General features: G+C 44.8%; 8 protein-coding genes across 8 annotated transcripts; 4 read left to right on the forward strand and 4 right to left on the reverse strand.

The window, feature by feature from the left end:
• Positions 1-1,070: 1,070 nt before the first annotated feature.
• AOL_s00078g238 (uncharacterized protein) lies at positions 1,071-1,892 on the forward strand (the record flags this gene model as incomplete). The annotated part of the gene is made up of 5 exons (XM_011123501.1): positions 1,071-1,319; positions 1,415-1,495; positions 1,586-1,744; positions 1,816-1,826; positions 1,883-1,892. 5 exons carry the CDS (start codon positions 1,071-1,073, stop codon positions 1,890-1,892), a joined length of 510 nt encoding a protein of 169 aa, XP_011121803.1.
• Positions 1,893-2,736: 844 nt separating this feature from the next.
• On the forward strand, positions 2,737-5,043 carry AOL_s00078g239 (uncharacterized protein; the record flags this gene model as incomplete). The annotated part of the gene is made up of 8 exons (XM_011123502.1): positions 2,737-2,808; positions 3,020-3,171; positions 3,287-3,343; positions 3,424-3,544; positions 3,608-3,728; positions 3,787-4,273; positions 4,342-4,957; positions 5,020-5,043. 8 exons carry the CDS (start codon positions 2,737-2,739, stop codon positions 5,041-5,043), a joined length of 1,650 nt encoding a protein of 549 aa, XP_011121804.1.
• Positions 5,044-5,855: 812 nt separating this feature from the next.
• AOL_s00078g240 (uncharacterized protein) lies at positions 5,856-7,275 on the forward strand (the record flags this gene model as incomplete). Its single annotated transcript, XM_011123503.1, has 5 exons — positions 5,856-5,944; positions 6,045-6,083; positions 6,185-6,231; positions 6,302-6,585; positions 6,703-7,275. The coding sequence occupies 5 exons, from the start codon at positions 5,856-5,858 to the stop codon at positions 7,273-7,275; spliced, it is 1,032 nt and encodes a 343-aa protein (XP_011121805.1).
• Positions 7,276-7,696: 421 nt separating this feature from the next.
• Positions 7,697-8,058, reverse strand: AOL_s00078g241 (uncharacterized protein; the record flags this gene model as incomplete). The annotated part of the gene is made up of 2 exons (XM_011123504.1): positions 7,697-7,758; positions 7,836-8,058. The coding sequence occupies 2 exons, from the start codon at positions 8,056-8,058 to the stop codon at positions 7,697-7,699; spliced, it is 285 nt and encodes a 94-aa protein (XP_011121806.1).
• Positions 8,059-9,354: 1,296 nt separating this feature from the next.
• On the reverse strand, positions 9,355-11,440 carry AOL_s00078g242 (uncharacterized protein; the record flags this gene model as incomplete). The annotated part of the gene is made up of 8 exons (XM_011123505.1): positions 9,355-9,377; positions 9,461-10,040; positions 10,104-10,340; positions 10,400-10,803; positions 10,877-10,985; positions 11,040-11,129; positions 11,205-11,257; positions 11,347-11,440. The coding sequence occupies 8 exons, from the start codon at positions 11,438-11,440 to the stop codon at positions 9,355-9,357; spliced, it is 1,590 nt and encodes a 529-aa protein (XP_011121807.1).
• Positions 11,441-12,803: 1,363 nt separating this feature from the next.
• On the forward strand, positions 12,804-14,888 carry AOL_s00078g243 (uncharacterized protein; the record flags this gene model as incomplete). Its single annotated transcript, XM_011123506.1, has 11 exons — positions 12,804-12,815; positions 12,948-13,006; positions 13,120-13,270; positions 13,333-13,420; positions 13,484-13,754; positions 13,817-14,067; positions 14,120-14,173; positions 14,242-14,412; positions 14,484-14,587; positions 14,644-14,770; positions 14,830-14,888. The coding sequence occupies 11 exons, from the start codon at positions 12,804-12,806 to the stop codon at positions 14,886-14,888; spliced, it is 1,347 nt and encodes a 448-aa protein (XP_011121808.1).
• A 523-nt stretch (positions 14,889-15,411) lies between these two features.
• On the reverse strand, positions 15,412-16,378 carry AOL_s00078g244 (uncharacterized protein; the record flags this gene model as incomplete). The annotated part of the gene is made up of 4 exons (XM_011123507.1): positions 15,412-15,827; positions 15,939-16,026; positions 16,184-16,203; positions 16,282-16,378. 4 exons carry the CDS (start codon positions 16,376-16,378, stop codon positions 15,412-15,414), a joined length of 621 nt encoding a protein of 206 aa, XP_011121809.1.
• A 536-nt stretch (positions 16,379-16,914) lies between these two features.
• AOL_s00078g245 (uncharacterized protein) lies at positions 16,915-19,679 on the reverse strand (the record flags this gene model as incomplete). Its single annotated transcript, XM_011123508.1, has 12 exons — positions 16,915-16,924; positions 16,993-17,106; positions 17,165-17,316; positions 17,385-17,836; positions 17,899-18,614; positions 18,673-18,695; positions 18,753-18,867; positions 18,928-18,954; positions 19,019-19,182; positions 19,259-19,332; positions 19,478-19,538; positions 19,632-19,679. 12 exons carry the CDS (start codon positions 19,677-19,679, stop codon positions 16,915-16,917), a joined length of 1,956 nt encoding a protein of 651 aa, XP_011121810.1.
• Positions 19,680-19,923: the final 244 nt, after the last annotated feature.

Here is a 19,923-nt window from a genome sequence, read left to right on the forward strand (position 1 = left end):
TAATAGATATCGATAGTATAGGTCATACCTGAAGTGGTGAATACCATAATATTATAATGTTCACGAGACTTCTCTCGATACGATGCTTGGTGTATGCTTGAATGTAGCAGACTATAACACCAGACAGCATCTAGTCTACCTAGATACTTAGGTAAATACCTGTAGTCTAGTTATTGTCTACTTACCTACCTAGGTACTAAGTAAGTAACTATGAGCACATGAAAGAGATCTCCGTAGCTTAGCTACCCAGCTGTAGACTGCCGTTCTGGGTTGTGCGTGGGGCAGCGCAGTTCTCGGTCCAGCCCAGTCCAGCCTGCCCGGGCACCTGCATCCACCACCCAGTCCCCGTCCAGCCCAATTAAGCGCGTCGCCAAAAAAATTTCAAGAAAAATTCGCTCGAACCACCAGCAACAGCACCAAGTCACAAGCCAAACCAGCCAACCAAACCCAGCCTTACAGACGAACCCCCGTCACTCGTCTTCGTTTTCCATCCTCATCTCGACACCCCGTTTGCAACCACCATCGCCAACTTCTCATCCCGGCTGTCGCATCTCGTCCGCCCGCTTAGTCGTCGGTCGCCGTTGCATGCGGTATTCCAATCACTCCTTTTCAAGCGCGTAGCCGTCGTTCTATCCGACGTTTCCTCCCTGTCATTCGTTGATCGTTTCCATCAGTTCTGCCCGGAGCCTCATCCTCTATTGTCGAGATCCTGTCCGACTTCCATCCCTCCCTCCGGAACTCTCCTACTGGACTATCGTCATCGGATCAAGGATCAGGGAATTGTCTCTGGACACGCGCTGCGCATATAAGCTTCACGATTATACGATCACCCTGCCGTTCATTTCATCCAAGGTGTTCTTTCCTGCTCTGTCCGCCTTTGTCTTGTCTCGTCTTTTCTTGCCCTGCCTCACCTTGTCCTGTCCTGCCCTTGTCATAACGAAAAAGCTTCTCTTCTATATCGAATTCTGCTAGCTAGTATAACGAAAGAAAGAAGGGAAAAAAAAGAAATCCCCAAGCAAGAAACTTCGCGCCGGACGCAACTTATCTTCCATAGACACATTGCGCCCAACATGTTCTTCCTCTACGATCTCGAACGAACAATCACCCTCCACCCGTACTACTTCGGTCCTCACATGCGCGAATACCTAATCAATAAGCTTCTAACCGACGTCGAGGGTACTTGTACCGGTCGTTACTACATCATTTGCGTCCTGGACGCGTACAACATCTCAATGGGAAAGATTCTGCCGGGTAGTGGTCTCGCCGAGTTCACAATCTCCTACAGAGCAGTGGTCTGGAGGCCTTTCAAGGGTGAAACGGTATGCTGTGACGATCGTCGACGGTTTAACGGTCCTGTGATGGCTGATACGATCACCCATCTCCTCTGTGAGGGTTGATTGGGAGAATATTACAGGTCGACGGTGTCGTTACCGCTGTCAGCAAGCTTGGTTTCTTCGCAAATGTTGGCCCGCTGCCCGTCTTCGTCTCTACCCACGTAAGTACCTGAAACTTTCGGGAAGAAGACAGGGGAGTAAACAAAGAAAGAATCATCCATTAAACCTGGGTTTTGTCTTGCTTGTTATAGCTTATACCGGCAGACGTAAAATTCGATCCAACGGCGAATCCTCCTCAGTTCTCTGATAACGAGGGGCAAGTTATCGAGAAAGGTGCGCACGTTCGATTAAAGCTGGTTGGAACTCGAAGTGACGTCGGAAAGATGTCTGCGATTGGTAGCATCAAAGAGGTTAGTCGTCCCCTTCATTCCCTTTCGGTGATACTACTAGATCTTGCCATCTTACTGACATTCGGATATAGGATTACTTGGGGTTTGTCACTCGTATGGTAACTGCTATGAGATACATGCTAATCTACTATAATATAGATGTCTGTAAATGGAGGGATCGAATGGTTTTCGTTCTTTCGTTATTCTTCCCCTAATACCCTCAGCTTCAACTTCTTACTCTCCTCATCTCATTGCATATCTCCAAGGGTTCATTCATATGCATACATGCATAAATGCGTCTAGTATCGCAACCCTTCCCCTCACCAATAAACCCTTCTAAAAAAAAATCTACTATTGAACAATCAAAAGGTAAGGCTACATAAAAAGCGTCGTCTTGGCCTGTTCATACGATATCTTTTCTTTTTTTAAGCTGTCACGACTGGCCAAAATTGTCTCTTAGCGATTTGCTGCAACATGTTCCTCATGCATTACTACAACTTCTTCCTACTCTTTCTCGATAAAAGACGAGATATATAATATTACTATTGCCCCAGGCCAAAAAGAGACAGAGAGCTCAAGCCGGGGTCCGTCTGTGTCTATTTTTTTATTTTTTTTTCTGTTCCTCCATACTTAGTATCAGATACCCGAAAGACGGATGACTTGTAAAATAGTCCCGGAATTAGAATGCCATAGATCCATATCTATATCTCAGTGTTTCTGTTATCTCTATATAATATAAACCCCCAGCCCCCAATATACTCATATTGGCAATGTACTCGGGCTGGCAGAGTGGAGGTGTTGTGATGTCGTCGGCATCAGATTTTTCGGGTGTCCGAATTTTCCCTGCTTGGTGTTCTGGCTGTCCTTTCCCGTTTTCTCCCACTCAATTTTTTCCTTGTAAACCCAGACAACCCGCAAAACCCCCCCTCCACCATCCAACCACTCCACTCCTTCCCACCATCTATCCATCCCATCAATTGTACCTCTAATCCATCCTCCTCGACATCATCGCCATGTTCAGGCCGGTTTTGAGACAATCTTCCCGCGCTGTGGCCGGTGCCCTCGCCACCGGAAGAGTTGCTGCGGTACGTTTCTTCCTCTCCGCCGGAAATATCTCATGTCGGTAGCATTCTCCCGACAAACAACGTCATCTCCCATCGCGACAATTGGGAAGATAATTCTGCTACAATTATCATGAGATTATTCGAGGACATCCTCTTCGTGTCCTTTGTTGCCGTTCAAAAGACTCAATTGCTGATTTTACCTCGTTGCCGTTGCTCCGTTATCGGGAAATAGACACGAAATGCCGTCCCACTCGTCGCCAACCAAGTCCGAACCCTCGCCGACAAGGCCAGCCCCACAGAAGTCTCCTCCATCTTGGAGCAGAGAATAAGAGGTGTCTCTGAGACTGCCTCGTTGGCTGAGACCGGTCGTGTCCTTTCCGTCGGGTGTGTAGAAAAAAAATTATATCTATCTTTCGAATTACCGAGGCTTATGCCGAGCCGATATATCAAAAAAATATACATAATATATTCTAACAACAACGTTTTACGGATGATACAGTGACGGTATTGCTCGTGTACACGGTCTTGCCAATGTCCAGGCCGAAGAATTGGTTGAGTAAGGCTTCCCAATCGGGTTTATCCCGACCTCCAGATCAAATTTTCCGAGTGCTTCTCTAACGAGGTATTTTCGTGTAGGTTCGCCTCTGGTGTCAAGGGCATGTGCTTGAACTTGGAAGCCGGCCAAGTCGGTGTTGTGCTCTTCGGTTCCGATCGTCTCGTCAAGGAAGGAGAAACCGTCAAGAGAACGGGCCAGATCGTAAGATATATATTCTCCGATTCATATGATGCTCGAACACAAGTAGCTGATATCATGGCATAGGTCGACGTCCCAGTCGGTCCAGAACTTCTCGGCCGTGTCGTTGACGGTCTCGGTAACCCAATTGACGGAAAGGGCCCATCCAACACCAAGGAGAGACGTCGTGCTCAGCTCAAGGCTCCTGGTATGATATCTTTTATATCCGTTGGCCCGAACGTCGATTGCTTATGTCATATTTTTAGGTATCTTGCCTCGTCAGTCCGTCCGTGAGCCCATGCAGACTGGTCTCAAGTCCGTCGATGCCATGGTTCCCATCGGTCGTGGACAGCGTGAATTGATCATTGGTGATCGTCAAACCGGAAAGACTGCCGTCGCCCTCGACACCATCCTTAACCAGAAGCGATGGAACAGCGGAAGTGACGAGACCAAGAAGCTTTACTGCATCTACGTTGCCGTCGGTCAGAAGCGTTCCACCGTTGCCCAGCTCGTCAAGACCCTTGAGGAAAACGACTCCCTCAAGTACTCCATCGTCGTTGCCGCCACCGCCTCTGAGGCCGCCCCACTTCAGTACATCGCTCCCTTCACCGGATGTGCCATGGGTGAATGGTTCCGTGACAACGGAAAGCACGCCCTTGTCATCTACGACGACTTGTCCAAGCAGGCCGTCGCCTACCGTCAAATGTCCCTCTTGCTCCGTCGTCCACCAGGTCGTGAGGCCTACCCCGGAGAGTATGTTGAATCCTTATCTCATCTTATCTGATCCTCAAAAAATCACGTTACTGACCCACTCTATCTAGTGTCTTCTACCTTCACTCCCGTCTTTTGGAACGTGCCGCTAAGTTGAACAAGAGCATCGGTGGTGGTTCTTTGACCGCCTTGCCAGTCATTGAGACCCAGGGTGGTGACGTGTCTGCCTATATTCCCACTAACGTCATTTCCATCACCGACGGCCAGATCTTCTTGGAATCTGAATTGTTCTTCAAGGGTATCCGTCCCGCCATTAACGTCGGTCTTTCCGTCTCTCGTGTCGGATCTTCCGCCCAGGTCAAGGCCATGAAGCAGGTTGCCGGTTCCCTCAAGCTCTTCTTGGCCCAGTACCGTGAAGTCGCTGCTTTCGCCCAGTTCGGTTCCGATCTCGATGCCTCCACCAAGTCCACCTTGGCCCGTGGTGAACGTCTCACTGAGCTCCTCAAGCAACCTCAGTATACCCCCATGGGTGTTGAGGAACAGATCCCTCTCATCTTCGCTGGTGTCCGAGGACATCTTGACAAGGTCCCAGTCAACAAGATCCAGGCTTTCGAGCGCGACTTCTTGGCACACCTCAAGAGCTCCGAGGCCGGATTATTAGAGGAGCTCAGGACCAAGGGTGTTTTGAGCAAGGAGTTGGAGGACAAGTTGACCGCCGTCGTTTCGGTAAGTTAATTCCCCTTAGATTAAACCCATTTCTACGATCATTTACTAATTACCAAAAACAGTCCTTCGTCAAGAGCTTCCTGTAAACAAAGAAATTTAACAAGGTATATTGTAGCTAGGAGTGAAATGATCTTCTAAATACAATGTGGTAGATGATGGGAAGGACATCCGAACTTATAGACCTACTATTCCCGACCTTGGCGATTTCTTTTTGTTTACCCCTCCAAAAATTCTCTTGTTCCTCCCAAATGAAAAGAACAAAAATTCTTTTTTAACCCCCAGTATATATTTTGTCCGAGAGAAAAAGAAATTTCATGAGAGAGAGAGACGAAGGCCGTGAAGTGTTACATAGTCGTTCCTTTGTTTTGAAAAAAAAAGTAAAGGTCGTTTCTGGCTTTTGCGATGTAATTACTCAATTTTTTTAACGCTTTTCATTTTTTTTTACATTCTTTCCCCTCCTATATTTCGGGGTTTCCTTATTACTAGGGTAGAAACTTCGTAGACGGTATAGAAAACGGCCAAAAGTATATCTTTTTTTTTTTTTAGAAATTCGAGACCTGTAGAAGATGTATTGATAAAATAGTTGATATGAGATCTATGCATGCCGTCGCATGTCGGAACTATACTACACGTATTGGTTGTTAATTTACTTACGTCAATGTCATGTCAACCCAATTTATAGGTTTATGATATGATCTGATCTTCTACTTCCGTCTGCCCGCGCACACCGCACTCTGTACACATAGCTTGCATTTTTAGTTCAACATCAGTATCATAGCTACCAACTGATCCAATTGCAATTGATAGCTTCAACTATTAAATCGAAGCTCCCTTCTCTATTTTACAGAGAACCCGATCTATCACTCGAGATAGACTAGCTATTTTGTCGGCATCTACAATGGCTTTATCCCTCACGCCGAAGACGAAAGAGATACTCTTCCAGGCACGGAAGATAATACCGCCGTTGTTGGAGAAGTTTCATAAAGGGTATCTATATATTATATACAATACATTCTTTTATATGCTAGTTTTTAAAATTAAATGGAAGTTAATATTTGGCTAATTATTGATGTTACTTGATATCTAGACAGATGGGTCGTGTAGCCGTCATTGGCGGGTGTGAAGAGTACGTACGCTGATATCATCGAAATTGTTGGATTCCGAGGAGTTCAACGCAATTTAAGAATATTTACTGATTTGTGAACTAATTGGAATGTGGATGTTTAGTTACACCGGTGCTCCGTTTTTTAGTGCTAATGCTTCGGCGTTACTTGGTATTCCATCCCTACTCCAATTGGAAAAAGAAACTTATGTCTATAGAGTTACTAACTTTTTAACCCCCAGGTGCCGACCTCTCCCACATAATCTGCGAACCCAATGCCGCAGGTGTCATAAAAACTTATAGTCCAAATCTAATGGTCCATCCGTATATGTTGCAATCGAACCATTTACCACCGGATTCGAAGGAAAATGCAGAGTCACTGTCGAAGAGGATTATTGGCATGTTGGATCGGTTACATGTTATTGTTGTGGGACCCGGGCTGGGGAGGGATGAGTTGATGTTGAAGACGGCTAGGATTGTGGTTAAAGAGGCGAGGGAGAGGGGGATGGGAATTGTTATTGATGCTGTGAGTTTCTTCTTCTTTTCTTCTCCTTCTTCTTTTATATTGGATTTCATCGTCTTATAGGTAAATGACATACTAAAGGTTTGAGCCTTTTTATATATATATATTTTTAATACATAGGACGGCCTCTTACTAATCTCCTCAACTCCATCACTAATCCGTAACTACAAAAACGCCATCTTAACCCCCAACGTCGTCGAATTCTCCCGTCTATGTAAAGCCCTAAACGTCGACTCCTCAACCTCCCCAGCAACAGCCTGCGCCCGCCTAGCAAAAGAACTAGGCGGCGTAACAATCATCCAAAAGGGTAAACAAGACACAATCTCAAATGGTACAGACACAATAGCCTGCGACGTACCCGGTGGATTAAAAAGAAGTGGCGGACAAGGTGATACTTTAACCGGTTGTTTAGGAACCTTTTTGGCGTGGAAGAAGGCTTACAAAGAAGGTCTTTGGGATGATGATGATATTGTTGGAAATGAAAGTGGAGATGGTAAGAAGTTGGGAGAGGAGGAGTTGATGAGGCTGGTGGCGTTTGCGGGGAGTGCGGTTACGAGGACGTGCTCGAATTTGGCGTTTAAGGAGAGGGGTAGGGCGATGCAGGCTAGTGATTTGCAGGGGCATATTCAGAGGGCTTTTCAGATGCTTTTTGAGGATGGTCAGGGGGAGGGGGAGAAGGGGGCCAGGCTTTGAGAGAGGGTCTTTCATGCTTACAACTGCCATACGATGGTGCTCTCATGATTGACATAAAGTGGTATTCTCTACTAGATTATCATTATGGGAAGCAGATAGTAGAATGGAAAAGAGGTATCATTCTTGAGATTAGAAAAATATGATATAGAAGATTGTGAAGAGCGGTAAGAAATAATATCAAAACTAAGCATACTAGTCGCAGGAAACAATACTCTGTCACAAATGGTAATAAAAAAAGTAAAATAAAGAGAAGATAGAAAGTTAAATAAATAAACAATAAGGTATCAAAAAGACCAAAGAAATGTTTAGAAAAGTAAGGAATGTATGGTGAGTTTATTGAAGAATCCCTTCCAGAGATCTTTCATGTCATCCATCTATTCGATTATAACTCTGGCAGTGTATATTTGTATATATAATAAATTTACACACCCGCCATCCTATGTCGTGTTCGACCCTGCGTAATAGCATTCCCATGCATCATACCTAGTCCGCATAAAGCATATTAGCGATCCATCAAATAGAAAAAAAAACCCTTTAAAAGGGAGAAGAAAAAGACTTACGAGTACCCGACGCCTTCTCAGCTTTATTCCCCGTCGCAGCACCCTTCATCCTCTTGAACATTCCATGAAAACGAGTTCCAGCCGTCGAACGTGGTTTGTGATAACTGACCGGCGCAGGACCGGTGCCGACGGAACGTTTACTGGCTCCTCGCATGGTTCTCGGTTGCAACACCCTTTGGATGAAGTTGGGTCTTCTGGTGGCGATTGGATCGGCGGTAACCATTTTTATTTTTATATAGATTTGGATTTGATATTTATTTGGAGATAGTTTTGGTTTGAAGTTCGGATTGATATTCTTTTGGGTAGATGTATATGATCTTTATATAAGATGTTTTTATAATTAAAGGACTAAGATAAGATGGGAAAGGTTAGAGGAGACAAGAAAGGGTGGTTTATATACAAGCATTTCACTTAAACAAAAGCTTGATATATCGATATCGATATCGATCCATTCAGGATTGATCATAGATATGATATCGTCATGATAATCGCAAAATGACATATTATAATTATCCGTTCACAAAAAAAAGTTCCATCATTCTCTACATGCTGAATTTAAATTAAATATCAAAAATCCGAAAAAATGAACCCTTCGAATGAAAAAAAAGAAGAAATGCTTGTAAGTCTTGCGGCTAAACTAAAGAGGCAAAACGTCATGGCTCATGTGAAGCCTATTCTTCAAGCTTTTGCTCGGGGCTTCTTATTTCTGTTTTTTGCTTTTATTTTTATCTTTCGTCTTGTCTTAATTTTAATTAATCAGGGTCCTGTCGAGCAAGACAGAAAACGTTAGATAACAGTAGACTTTGAAGATCGAAGATATCTGGGAAAAAAGATATTGTGCGCTATGAAGTGCGCAGGTGTGTGTGGCATTTGTTTGCGTTGGATGGGTGGATGATGTCAGTTGAACAGGGTTTCGTAATGAATATCAGTGGGGAAGGGGAAACCACGTTTTTGCAATTTTTTTTTAATGTTACCTGTTATAAAACGAGATATTATGACCGACGAAAGTGAATGGGTCAAATGTCTATGAAATTAAAATTATAGGAAAGATGGTTTGGTTGTATTGAATGTTGACGTAGTTAGTCATTCGCTGGGTTTCCGATTGTAAAAATGCAAATGCCATGTTAGAAATAATCGAATTCTAAACGAGCGGGTGAAAGTCCTGGCGATGCACGATTTGAATGGTCATTTGCGGGATTCTAGGAACGGGATCTAAATATTACTAGTAGGGTATAGGATATCCTCGATAATCGACTAAGCTTCGTTTAAAACTGCAGTTCTTAGGTATGCTCTGAAGAAAAAAGGTTTGTGTCCTAACTTTTGATATTCAGGCCTATGACGCCAAGGTGATGCTAGCTATTGGTAGTCTTGAAATCTAATATGACATTTTTCTACAAAGAAAAGCACAGCTGATTTGACCAGATCTCTGGGGGTTTTATCCGATGCTTTTTTCTGTGTGTCCTGCATATGGAGAAATCTTAGTCAGGGCACTTTGTGTGAGCCCATCAAAACCTTTAGATTATCTTGAAAGTGCAATATCGTCTAAAATACCTAGCGTTAGTGGAAATCCCTTGAGAGATAAAAAGAGTGACCAGAAGGGAAAAAAAACTAAAAAAAAAACTCACCTATCCTCAAGATCATCTTGCAAGTTTCCGCGCTCAATTCAATCGCACTCGTGCTAACCAACAACGGCTGCAGAACTCTCTCCTCCGTAATATTGGTAACCGCACCCCTCCTAACACTCACACCTGCAAACTTATCGCCACTGGCATGCCTACTCCTCAACTCGGTAACAACCTTAATGCTGTTCAACCCTGCATTCTCCGCCAAGGTCGTAGGAATGACCTCCAAAGCCTCTGCGAACGCTTGCCAGCAGATAGCTTCAGTTCCACTTAGTGCACGGGAGGCAATGGATAGTTGTCGTGATACTTCGATTTCGGGGGCACCACCACCGGCTATTAAAGCTTTCTTCTTGACGAGACATCGGATAACGCAGAGGGCGTCGTGGAGGGATCGTTCTGCTTCGTCGAGGATGAGGGCGTTGGCGCCGTGGCAAAGAACCGAGACGGTCTGACCGGCGCCCTTTACGCCGGTGATTTTGACGACGCGGGCACCGGCGGATTCGGTCTCCTCGACGAGTTCGGCGTAACCGAGTTTGTCTTCGGTGAAGGAGTCAATGTCGGCGATGGGTTTGCAACCAGTGCTCTATATTTCCAATGTTAGAACCTAGATAGTTTTAAACTCGACGCAGGTGTGTGAAAACCGTACCTTGCAGATGAACTCGACTTCATCGCGCTCGATCTCTTTGATAGCTAGAATGTTAAGTTTGGAAAGGAAGTGCAAAGATAGGTCATTAACTGCATCTCTGAGAATGGACTTCTGGATAAGCAGCACATTGCACTTTGCCTTCTTGATCTTCTTGCAAATGTTGAGAAGATATGTTCGCTCTTCCTTGAGAATCTTGTCCATTTGCCTGTAGTCGTTGACGACGATTTGGTTTTCCATCTAAAAAATAATATTAATATGAGTGTCGAAGGAAAGTAGGCGTATCTATAGCATCTTACATCCGGCTTTGGAGGAGAAAGCTGGAATTGGATCAACCCGATTCTCGCCTTCTCCATCTTTGACGGCCCACCGGATCCCTTCAAGACCGGCTGGGTCAAGACTAATCCATCGATTAATTCGGTATCATCGATTGTTCCACCGACTTTCTTAACTAAACGGATGTTGTTCAGGTCCACATTCTCTGCAGTAGCAGGGTTGATAACTCTCATGACGGCATCTACGGCAATAGGTCCGAGGATATTCGAATACTGCGATACAATCTTGCTGGACAAAGATGTAGTAGCGGCTTGTAATAACGAGGGTTTATCGGTTAGAGCAACTGGTATCGACATCTCGGTAAGGATTTCGACTGCTTTGGCGGCGGCTCGTTGGAAGGATTCGGATATTATAGTTGGGTGGATGCCTGGCAGTTTCAATCTTTCAGTATAAGATACATTCCGAACTGCGATATCAGAGCTCTAAAATGGAAAATATACCTTTTGATAGTAGTCTTTCAGCAGCTCCTAGTAGACTACCACATATGACGACAACGGATGTGGTACCGTCACCAGCTTCGATATCTTGTGCTGCGGAAAGGTCGACCAGCTATTCTTTGACGTTAGCTGCATTCTGTTCAGATTGGGTCTACTCGTGTCGTACCATCTTCGCAGCTGGGTGCATAACGGCCATGTCCTTCAACATGGTATTTCCGTCATTGGTGATTATAACTTCGCCCTTGCCGGTTTGAATCTGCATAGATCACCACCACCCCACTATTAGATCTCCAATTCCCTTTACAAATCTTTAGAGTCAGTTAAAACTAACCATCTTATCCATACCACGAGGTCCGAGAGAAGTCCGTATAGCATCAGCAACCGCTACAAAAATTACGTATCAGTTTTAGCAAATTTCCTCTTTTTTTTGTAGAGATTTTAGAGATTTTTTTAAAAAAGCGTGGGGCTCGAACCTCTGGCAGCCGTGATATTTGCTGTTCGTACAGCGACTGGCTTCTCTTTATCCTTGAACGCCTGTCCACCGCCTCCCTGCTTTGCGGTCGCCATGATGAAGTATAGATCTGGTGTGGTATATTAAGATGGAGGAGATTGTTTTGGTGATGATGATGGGAGGAAGCTTTGGGAGTACGTGTCGTGGGGTGGGTATATGGGTATGGGCCGAAGGTGAATTTTTAGGTGGGATGGAATGGCAGTGGGCTTGTCGATAAGAAAATGTTCGAGCTCAAACCAACTAAACTCAACTCTTGCTACTGCTAGCTAAGCTGGACAACGCAAAAATGGCCACAACTGGTCCAACTGACTAATCCACCAGTCTCGTCCCGTAGCTCCTGCATTTCATGGTTAGCTGATAGGTATGATATCTGGTAATATATCCATAATTGGCTTGGCATGGAGAATGAATACTATCCGCCCAAAGCTATAGTTTTTTCTATAAAGATTTTATAAATTAAGAACTAAGTATATAGTATAGTTCGTTTGTTATCTAATATACGGATAAGATTTTATGGTTTGACCGTATTCACGATTCCACTTGCAAATGGCATTGACCGAGTAAAACTTATACTAAAAAATGTAATATCCTTTTCCATCATAAACTCTCTTAGCCGTTTCTTTAAGTTTTATTTCCGTTGGTAGAATCGAACTAGAAGCTGATATAACAGCCAGACAGATCTGACCCACATGTCAAAACTACGAGTAGTATGTAAGTAAGTAGTACTGACATGTGCGTGGCGCCATGCGTTGTGTGACGTTGAGAGCTTCCCCTATTGCCCAGGCAATGGCAGCCAGCAACAACAGCCTGTGACCCCCGTGACTTCCCATCCAAATATAAATCCTCTGAAGAACCTGCATAAAGAAAGTCTGATACGTACTATGTATGACCTCGAAGAAAACCCCTGTGATAAGATATCTCAATAAAGATTATTTCTATACAGATCTCGGGTATTATAATTACATACATTATCAGGTCAAGTGTGTAATGTACCATGCATCCGGAACTAATAAGCGACAGGTGCAGAGTGGATGCATGCTCCGTTGGTTAAAGTTGAGTTGAGTTGAGAGCTTGGGACAGCTTCAGCAAATGATATTAATGTGAGCTAACTATACCTAATTTCCCCTCAACGTACTTAACCTCCCTTCAACGCTCCCCCTTCTCTCTCCCATTCCCTGCTACCTCATACTCCTCCCATATCACCAATCTTTCCTATCCTTTATACCTGTAAGTTATATATCTTTCTACTCTATACTTGGCTTCAATCCTGGCTCGGGTAGCTGCTCTCTAGGGTACTTCCTTAGTGAGTTACTTACGCCGTACCTAGCTGGTTTTGTGTCTGATAGCTAACCAGAGGAATCGGCCGAGGTTCACTAGCTTCTAAATCCAACGCGTTTAACCAGCGACACCTCACCGAAAATGAGAGGAGAGGTACGTGCATTCTAATATCACCGTTACTACTACTGCTACTGTTAGCTAGTATTAGTAGTAGCGGTATTGGTAGCTACTTAAGTAGTAGTCGGTACCATGTAAAACATCACTGACGTCGATAATTGCCTCCAGGTTTGCCATATTCACATTGGTCAGGCTGGTGTCCAGCTTGGTAACAGCGCCTGGGAGCTGTAAGGATATTCCCACCCCTCCCACATCCCGCCTGCTATCCAACTGCCAAATCTCCAAAATCTTCTCGTACACCATGTCGCATATATACTTAGACTCTCTTATAACAATTTAGGTACTCGCTCGAGCACGGTCTTCTCCCAGACGGCCGACGTGACCCCGAAAAGAAGGCTCTCTCCGATGGTGGTTCTTTCGATACCTTCTTCAGTGAGTCCCAGAATGGGAAATACGTCCCTCGTTCCATTTTCGTCGATCTCGACCCATCGGTATGTCGCGCGCAACATTGTAATAGTATGATCAGGATGGTCTAACTCTAGTGTCATCCTAGCCGATCGATGAGATCAGGAGCGGCGGCTTCAAGTCCTTCTTCCACCCTGAACTTTTGGTCAGTGGCAAGGAGGACTCCGCGAACAACTGTACGAAACCTTGAAGTGATATTCTATTGATATCCATAGCGCAAATACTAATTGGCAGCGTAGATGCTCGTGGACACTACACTATCGGAAAAGAGTTGGTAGAAGTAGTCGAAGACAAGCTACGTCGTGTCGCCGACAACTGCTCCAGTCTTCAAGGTTTCCTCGTCTTTCACTCCTTTGGCGGTGGTACTGGATCCGGCTTTGGTGCTTTGCTCTTGGAGAGACTCGCCACAGACTTCGCGAAGAAGTCGAAGCTAGAATTCGCCGTCTATCCCTCCCCCAAGGTTTCGACTGCCATTGTTGAACCATACAATGCTGTGCTCTCTACCCACAGGTACAATTCTCATTTGAATCCTAACCCTAGAGTCTCGGAACCACTGTTAACTGTGATTACAGCACCATCGAGCACTCCGACTGCTCCTTCCTCGTTGACAACGAAGCTGTCTACGACATCTGCCGAAGAAGTTTGGATGTCGGCCGTCCAACCTTTGAGCATTTGAATAGATTGATTGCTCAAATCGTTTCTTCTATTACTTCGTCTCTCAGATTTGACGGTGCCTTGAACGTCGATCTCAACGAATTCCAGACCAATCTCGTCCCGTACCCAAGAATTCACTATCCTCTTATCAGCTATGCGCCAGTTGTTTGTAAGAATCCTGGAATCCATATCTCAAGGCAGAGTCTAATATTTCATTATAGCTGCAAAGAAGAGCAACCACGAAAGCTTCGCCGTCAAGGACTTGACCCTCGCATGTATGGAAAACCCATTCACACCCTAGGGGACTAATCTGCCAATGAAAAGACGCTAACCCGAAATTTAGGCTTCGAACCAAACAATCAGATGGTTGTCTGCGACCCAAGGAACGGAAAATACATGGCCGTTGCGCTTTTGTACCGTGGAGACGTCAATTCCAATGACGCCAACGCCGCCGTTGCCCACGTCAAGGCCAAGGCCAACTTCAACCTTGTTGAATGGTGCCCAACCGGTTTCAGTACGTATTATTCCAAGGAAGTTTGAGAAAGAAATAGTGTCGATACTAATGTCGTTTGCGAAAACACACAGAGATCGGTATCAACTACCAGAAACCCGTCCAGGTTCCTGGAAGCGAACTCTCCGATGTCAGCCGTAGCGTCAGCATGCTTTCCAACACTACTGCAATTGCTGAGGTAGGTTTCCTAGATTTAATTAATTCCACGTAACATATCTAACGGATTTTAACCAGGCCTGGGCTCGATTGGACCACAAATTCGATCTCATGTATGCTAAGCGTGCTTTCGTCCACTGGTATGTCGGTGAGGGTATGGAGGAAGGTGAATTTTCTGAAGCTCGCGAGGATCTTGCTGCTCTCGGTATGTTTCAAATACGGCTACTCTGTTTTACATTAGATTCAATACTAACAACCTCACAGAGAAGGACTACGAGGAAGTCGCCAACGACACTGTCGAGACTGAAGAAGCCGAGTATTAAACCCGTCAGAATAACCCGATTTATCATGAGTGACTTGATCGAGGCTATTTAAACCCCACCAAAAAAATAGAAAAATAGAAAAATATCGATTCTGTTACAGATTCCTCTACTTTTATTATTCAATGGTTAGAACTTCTCTACGTATTTCTCTGTAATCATAAATATTCTTTCAAGTAATTTTCTCCATGCAAATATTTCGTTTTTTCTCTCTCCATCTCTTCTCCCCATAGTTCAGCCACTACAGATCGTCTCTAGCTCTCCCCCCTTCTTCCTCTCATTAGCCATCTGTTTACCTGGACCCATATATATACTAGTATTTGTAGAATTTAAATACCTTACTCCGATCATGATCATTGTGCCCGTTTGAAATATACACACATGATCCGGTACCACCAAAAATATGAATAATATTAATAATAATAAAAATGTCATATTCTCATGCAAAAAAAAGAAAGCCCGTAAAATGAGGTCCTAAAGGATATAAATAATATAATAATAATAAAAAAGGGGAGGAATATAACAATCAACCAGGCCCACTACCCCCCTTCTTCTTAGTCTCCTCCACCTGTCTAATATTATCCTCATCAATACCATACTTCTCCACCAACTCCTCCAAAATCTCATCACTCAGATCACCTTGTACCGTAATCTCCTCTGAACCCGCCGCACTCTTGGTAACACTGCTACCGCAAGCGAATTTCTTGCCGAACTCCTTCGCAACGGTTTTGTACACCAACTCGAAGGCCTCGATACCGCTGACCACGGTGACGTATTTCCTCTTGGTACGTTCGACACGTTTGATAGTTATGACCGAGGACTTCTTTTTAGCTGCTTCGCGTTCTTGACGGAGTTCTTCCTTTTGTTGTTTTTTGGCAAGGTCCTTTTCGGCTTTTTGTTGGGCTTCTAGTGTCATTGTTCCCATTTTGGATTCGAGGGCTTCTGTAGATTTATTTTTTCTGGTTAGTATATCTATATATTTGGACTGGGGGGGGGGTTTGAATAGAATATGATAGAAGGGAAGGGAAGGGAAGAGAAGAAGGTATATCGTACCGGAAGAATATAACTTCTGATGTAAACTCGGATGATTACCCTCCAACCAATCCATACACTTCTTCACCGTAGCTCCAAACTCGCAGTACTATATCCCTTCCCCCAAAACGTCATCAGCCTCCAAAAAAAAAAAAAAAAAAAAAAAAAAAGAAACCATCCTTAACCTCCCTTCACAAGGACACTCGAAAGAACAAAATCGTATAGTATCGAATCCAGACAGAGGAGGAGCAGGAAAAGAAACGAACCTCAGGCGGTAACGAACAAACTAAACACCCAGCATTTGCATTAGCCTTTCGCAATCCTCTCATAGAAATAAAGTATAAAAAGATAATATAATACTAACCACCACAGTAAGCAACCTCTAACGGCGCCACCGTAGGCCCTTCACCCGCCGCTGTTGCACCAGCTGCCGCCCCGGCGGCCGAAGACTCTGCTTCCATACTCCCGTTACTTATTCAAAGGATATATTCGTGTGTATATGTGTGTGGGGAAAACGAAAGGAGTACGTAAATAACGAAAAATGAAAGGTCTGATGTCGAAAATGTCAAATAGTGGGGTGTTTTTGGCGGGATGTATGGGTGAGTATGTAAGTTGAATGCAAGACGTTAGAGAGGTTTGGCGCGCCCCAGGATCCTGCCCCACGGTTTAAGCTACGGCTACTGCCCGCTGCTACGTTTTATTGGTGCACATGGCAAGGTCCTGTTGTATTTTTAGACCGCAACGCGGAAATCACATCTCGAAATGGTCTCAAATCTCGAGATTGTGAATATATACTAATTCTGTAACTACATACGTACTACGCCTACCAGGAAAGAAAGACAGAATACAGAATAGAAAGAATAGCTCGATTTCCAGATGCAATTATACTATATACTAGGGTACGGCACAACAAATATCTTGCTTTTCAGAAAAAAAAGGGTAAAAGCTTAAAGAGAAAAAAACTGAAAAAAGGCATTATCATATCGTGCTTTCTCGTTTAATAAGTTCTATAAGAAAAAAAATAGCTGTTAGTATAAATGCTCATAGGATTTGGGAAGGTAAAGGGAACGCATACCTCTTGAATGGAGGAACAGGCTTGCACTCGTTCTCATCCAAAGTGTTGGCAATAACTCCTCTGTACTTCAATTCAACCTTTCCATGTGGCTCCTTCTGCCAGCTCAATGTGTGCCTGAATGAGGTTTGTCAGCATCACTCCTACAGTGGTTTAAGGGTGCGGGGAAACTCACTTCATCCAGTTCTCGTCGTCACGATCTGGGTAATCCTCACGGGCGTGAGCACCACGGGACTCCTTACGAGCAGCGGCACTGACAGCAGTTTGGGCGGCACAGGTCAAAAGATTCCTCAACTCCAAAGTTTCAACCAAATCGCTGTTCCAGATCTAATAAAAACAACCTTTTATTAGCACCAAACCTAGATTTTGAAAAAAAGGGACCAATAAAAACATACCATAGACCTATCCTTCGTGCTAACCTGGTCGAACAACTGATCAACCTCGGTAATGCCCTTAACACCAGCATCGAGCGACTCTTGAGTCCTGAAGACGCTGACATCTGTCTGCATGACCTTCTGCATCTTCAACCTGATTTCAGCAGTCGACAATGGTCCATCTGCGGTCCTGACCTTGTCAAGCATGGCAATAGATTCGGCACCGGCATCAGCGCGGATAGGTTCATGTTTCTTGCCCTTATCACCCTTGTCACGGATAGTGTGGGCGACAGCACGACCAAAGACGACGAGATCGAGGAGAGAGTTGGCACCAAGACGGTTAGCACCGTGGACAGAGACACAAGCGGCTTCACCGGCGGCGTAGAGACCCGGGACAACAACGTCGTTACCCTGTTCATCAACTGTCAGGACTTCGCCGGTGTATTTGGTTGGGATACCACCCATGTTGTAGTCTAATCCCCCGTTGTTAGTTTTGTCCTCTTCACTTAGGACAGGACTTCTGATTTTCACTTACGGACGGTTGGTAAGACTGGGATAGGATCCTTGGTAACATCGACACCAGCAAAGATAGCAGCAGTCTCAGAAATACCGGGCAATCGTTCGTGCAGAATCTCTGGTTCCAAATGGCTGAGTTGCAAGAAGATATGATCCTTCTCTGGTCCAACACCTCTTCCTTCTCTGATCTCCATTGTCATACTTCTCGACACGACGTCACGAGATGCCAAATCCTTTGCGGTGGGGGCATAACGTTCCATGAAACGTTCACCCTCAGAGTTAAGCAGGTAACCACCCTCACCACGGGAACCCTCAGTGATCAAGCATCCAGCGCCATAGATACCAGTTGGGTGGAACTGGACGAACTCCAAATCCTGACCGGGCAATCCAGCACGAGTGACCATGGCCAATCCATCACCAGTACAAGTGTGTGCGCTGGTACAGCTGAAGTACGCACGTCCGTATCCACCGGTAGCAAGGACGGTGTGGTGGGCTCTGAAACGATGTAGGGTTCCGTCTTCCTGGTTGTAAGCAAGAACACCGGCGCATTTGCCGTCTTCCATCAAGAGATCAAGGACAAAGTATTCAATGAAGTAGTTTGTGTTATATCGGAGAGATTGGCCGTAGAGGGTATGAAGTAAAGCGTGTCCAGTTCTGTCAGCAGCAGCACAGCATCTGTAGGCTTGACCACCCTTGCCGAAGTCTCGCGATTGGCCACCAAAAGCTCTCTGGTAGCTGTTTTCGGATCAGTATATTGAATCTATTTGTTTGTGGTGTGCTGGGGGGAGCTCACATTCTGCCGTCCTCGGTTCTCGACTAGATAAATATTCCGTTAGCATCTCTCCGTTTGCTATTCTAGTAAGATATACTCACGAATGGACATCCATAGTTTTCCAATTCGTAGACAGATGCAGGTGCCTCTCGTGTCATATAGTGGATAGCATCCTGGTCACCCAGCCAATCGGAACCCTTGACGGTATCGTACATGCTGCAAACTCCATCAGCCTCCATCCCGGCCAATGGCCTCGTTCCAGAAAAAAACACTTACTGCCATCTCCAGTTATCCTCGTGCATACTATGACCAAAATGTCAGAAACCCACATTCTCAACCACATATGCAACGATATTGAACCACTAACTTTCCAAGAGCCGCATTGATACCACCCTGTGCTGCGACAGTGTGACTTCTTGTCGGGAACAGCTTGCTGATACATGCTGTATTGAATCCTGCCTCTGCCAGACCGAAAGCTGCTCTCAAACCTGCACCACCGGCACCGACTACTATCGCATCGTATTCGTGGTCCTATTTTTCCCATAAAACATCATAAGTCGGAGTCCAAGCCGAAGAGTATATGGGAAACGGGCCCGGGAATACTAACGATAACAGGGTACTTATTCGAAACATGCGGCGACGCCTCTTTCCCTCGCAGCGGAAGAGTTCCGAATATTCGTGCTACAAACGAAAAATTACCCCACAGTCAGTTATACCGTTTGATATCCATGTATTTTACAAAACCACTTGACCACCACAAAAGTAACAAGCCAATTGGTAGTGATTTAATTAAAGCAAAATAAGAATAAGATATGCTTATACATACAGACAGGCTTCGTCGAGCTGAAGAATCGCGATTGTGGTTTTGGAAGTATACTCGTTGTCTTCTGGATGAGTTTCAATGTGCAGACGGTTAGTGCCTCGGCTACCCGATGGTTCCACCACTATGTCATTGATTGAAGAGGGAAAAAAAAACTCACACGAGCGCCCGCAGCGCCGAATCTGCGAAGGCAAGTAGATGCCAACATATTGATTGCTAAAGCCCGATGGCAGAGGGGAGAAGGAACAAAAGGGTATCAAGAAAATAATATAAAAAGAAGAAGATGTTGAAGTTTTGTTTCAATTGATTGGAAAATTTAGAGGGAAACAGAATGTGGAATGTGAAAAGGCAAAGTCAAACTAAAACGACTAAAAGCGAAAGCGAATATTACAAAATCCTGCGATGTTATTGGGCATCCCGGCTGCCAGGTGGACTGAGCTTCCTCTGTGTTG

This window comes from Orbilia oligospora (genome assembly GCF_000225545.1).
Source record: "Orbilia oligospora ATCC 24927 unplaced genomic scaffold scaffold00078, whole genome shotgun sequence".
Classification (NCBI taxonomy): Eukaryota; Fungi; Ascomycota; class Orbiliomycetes; order Orbiliales; family Orbiliaceae; genus Orbilia; species Orbilia oligospora.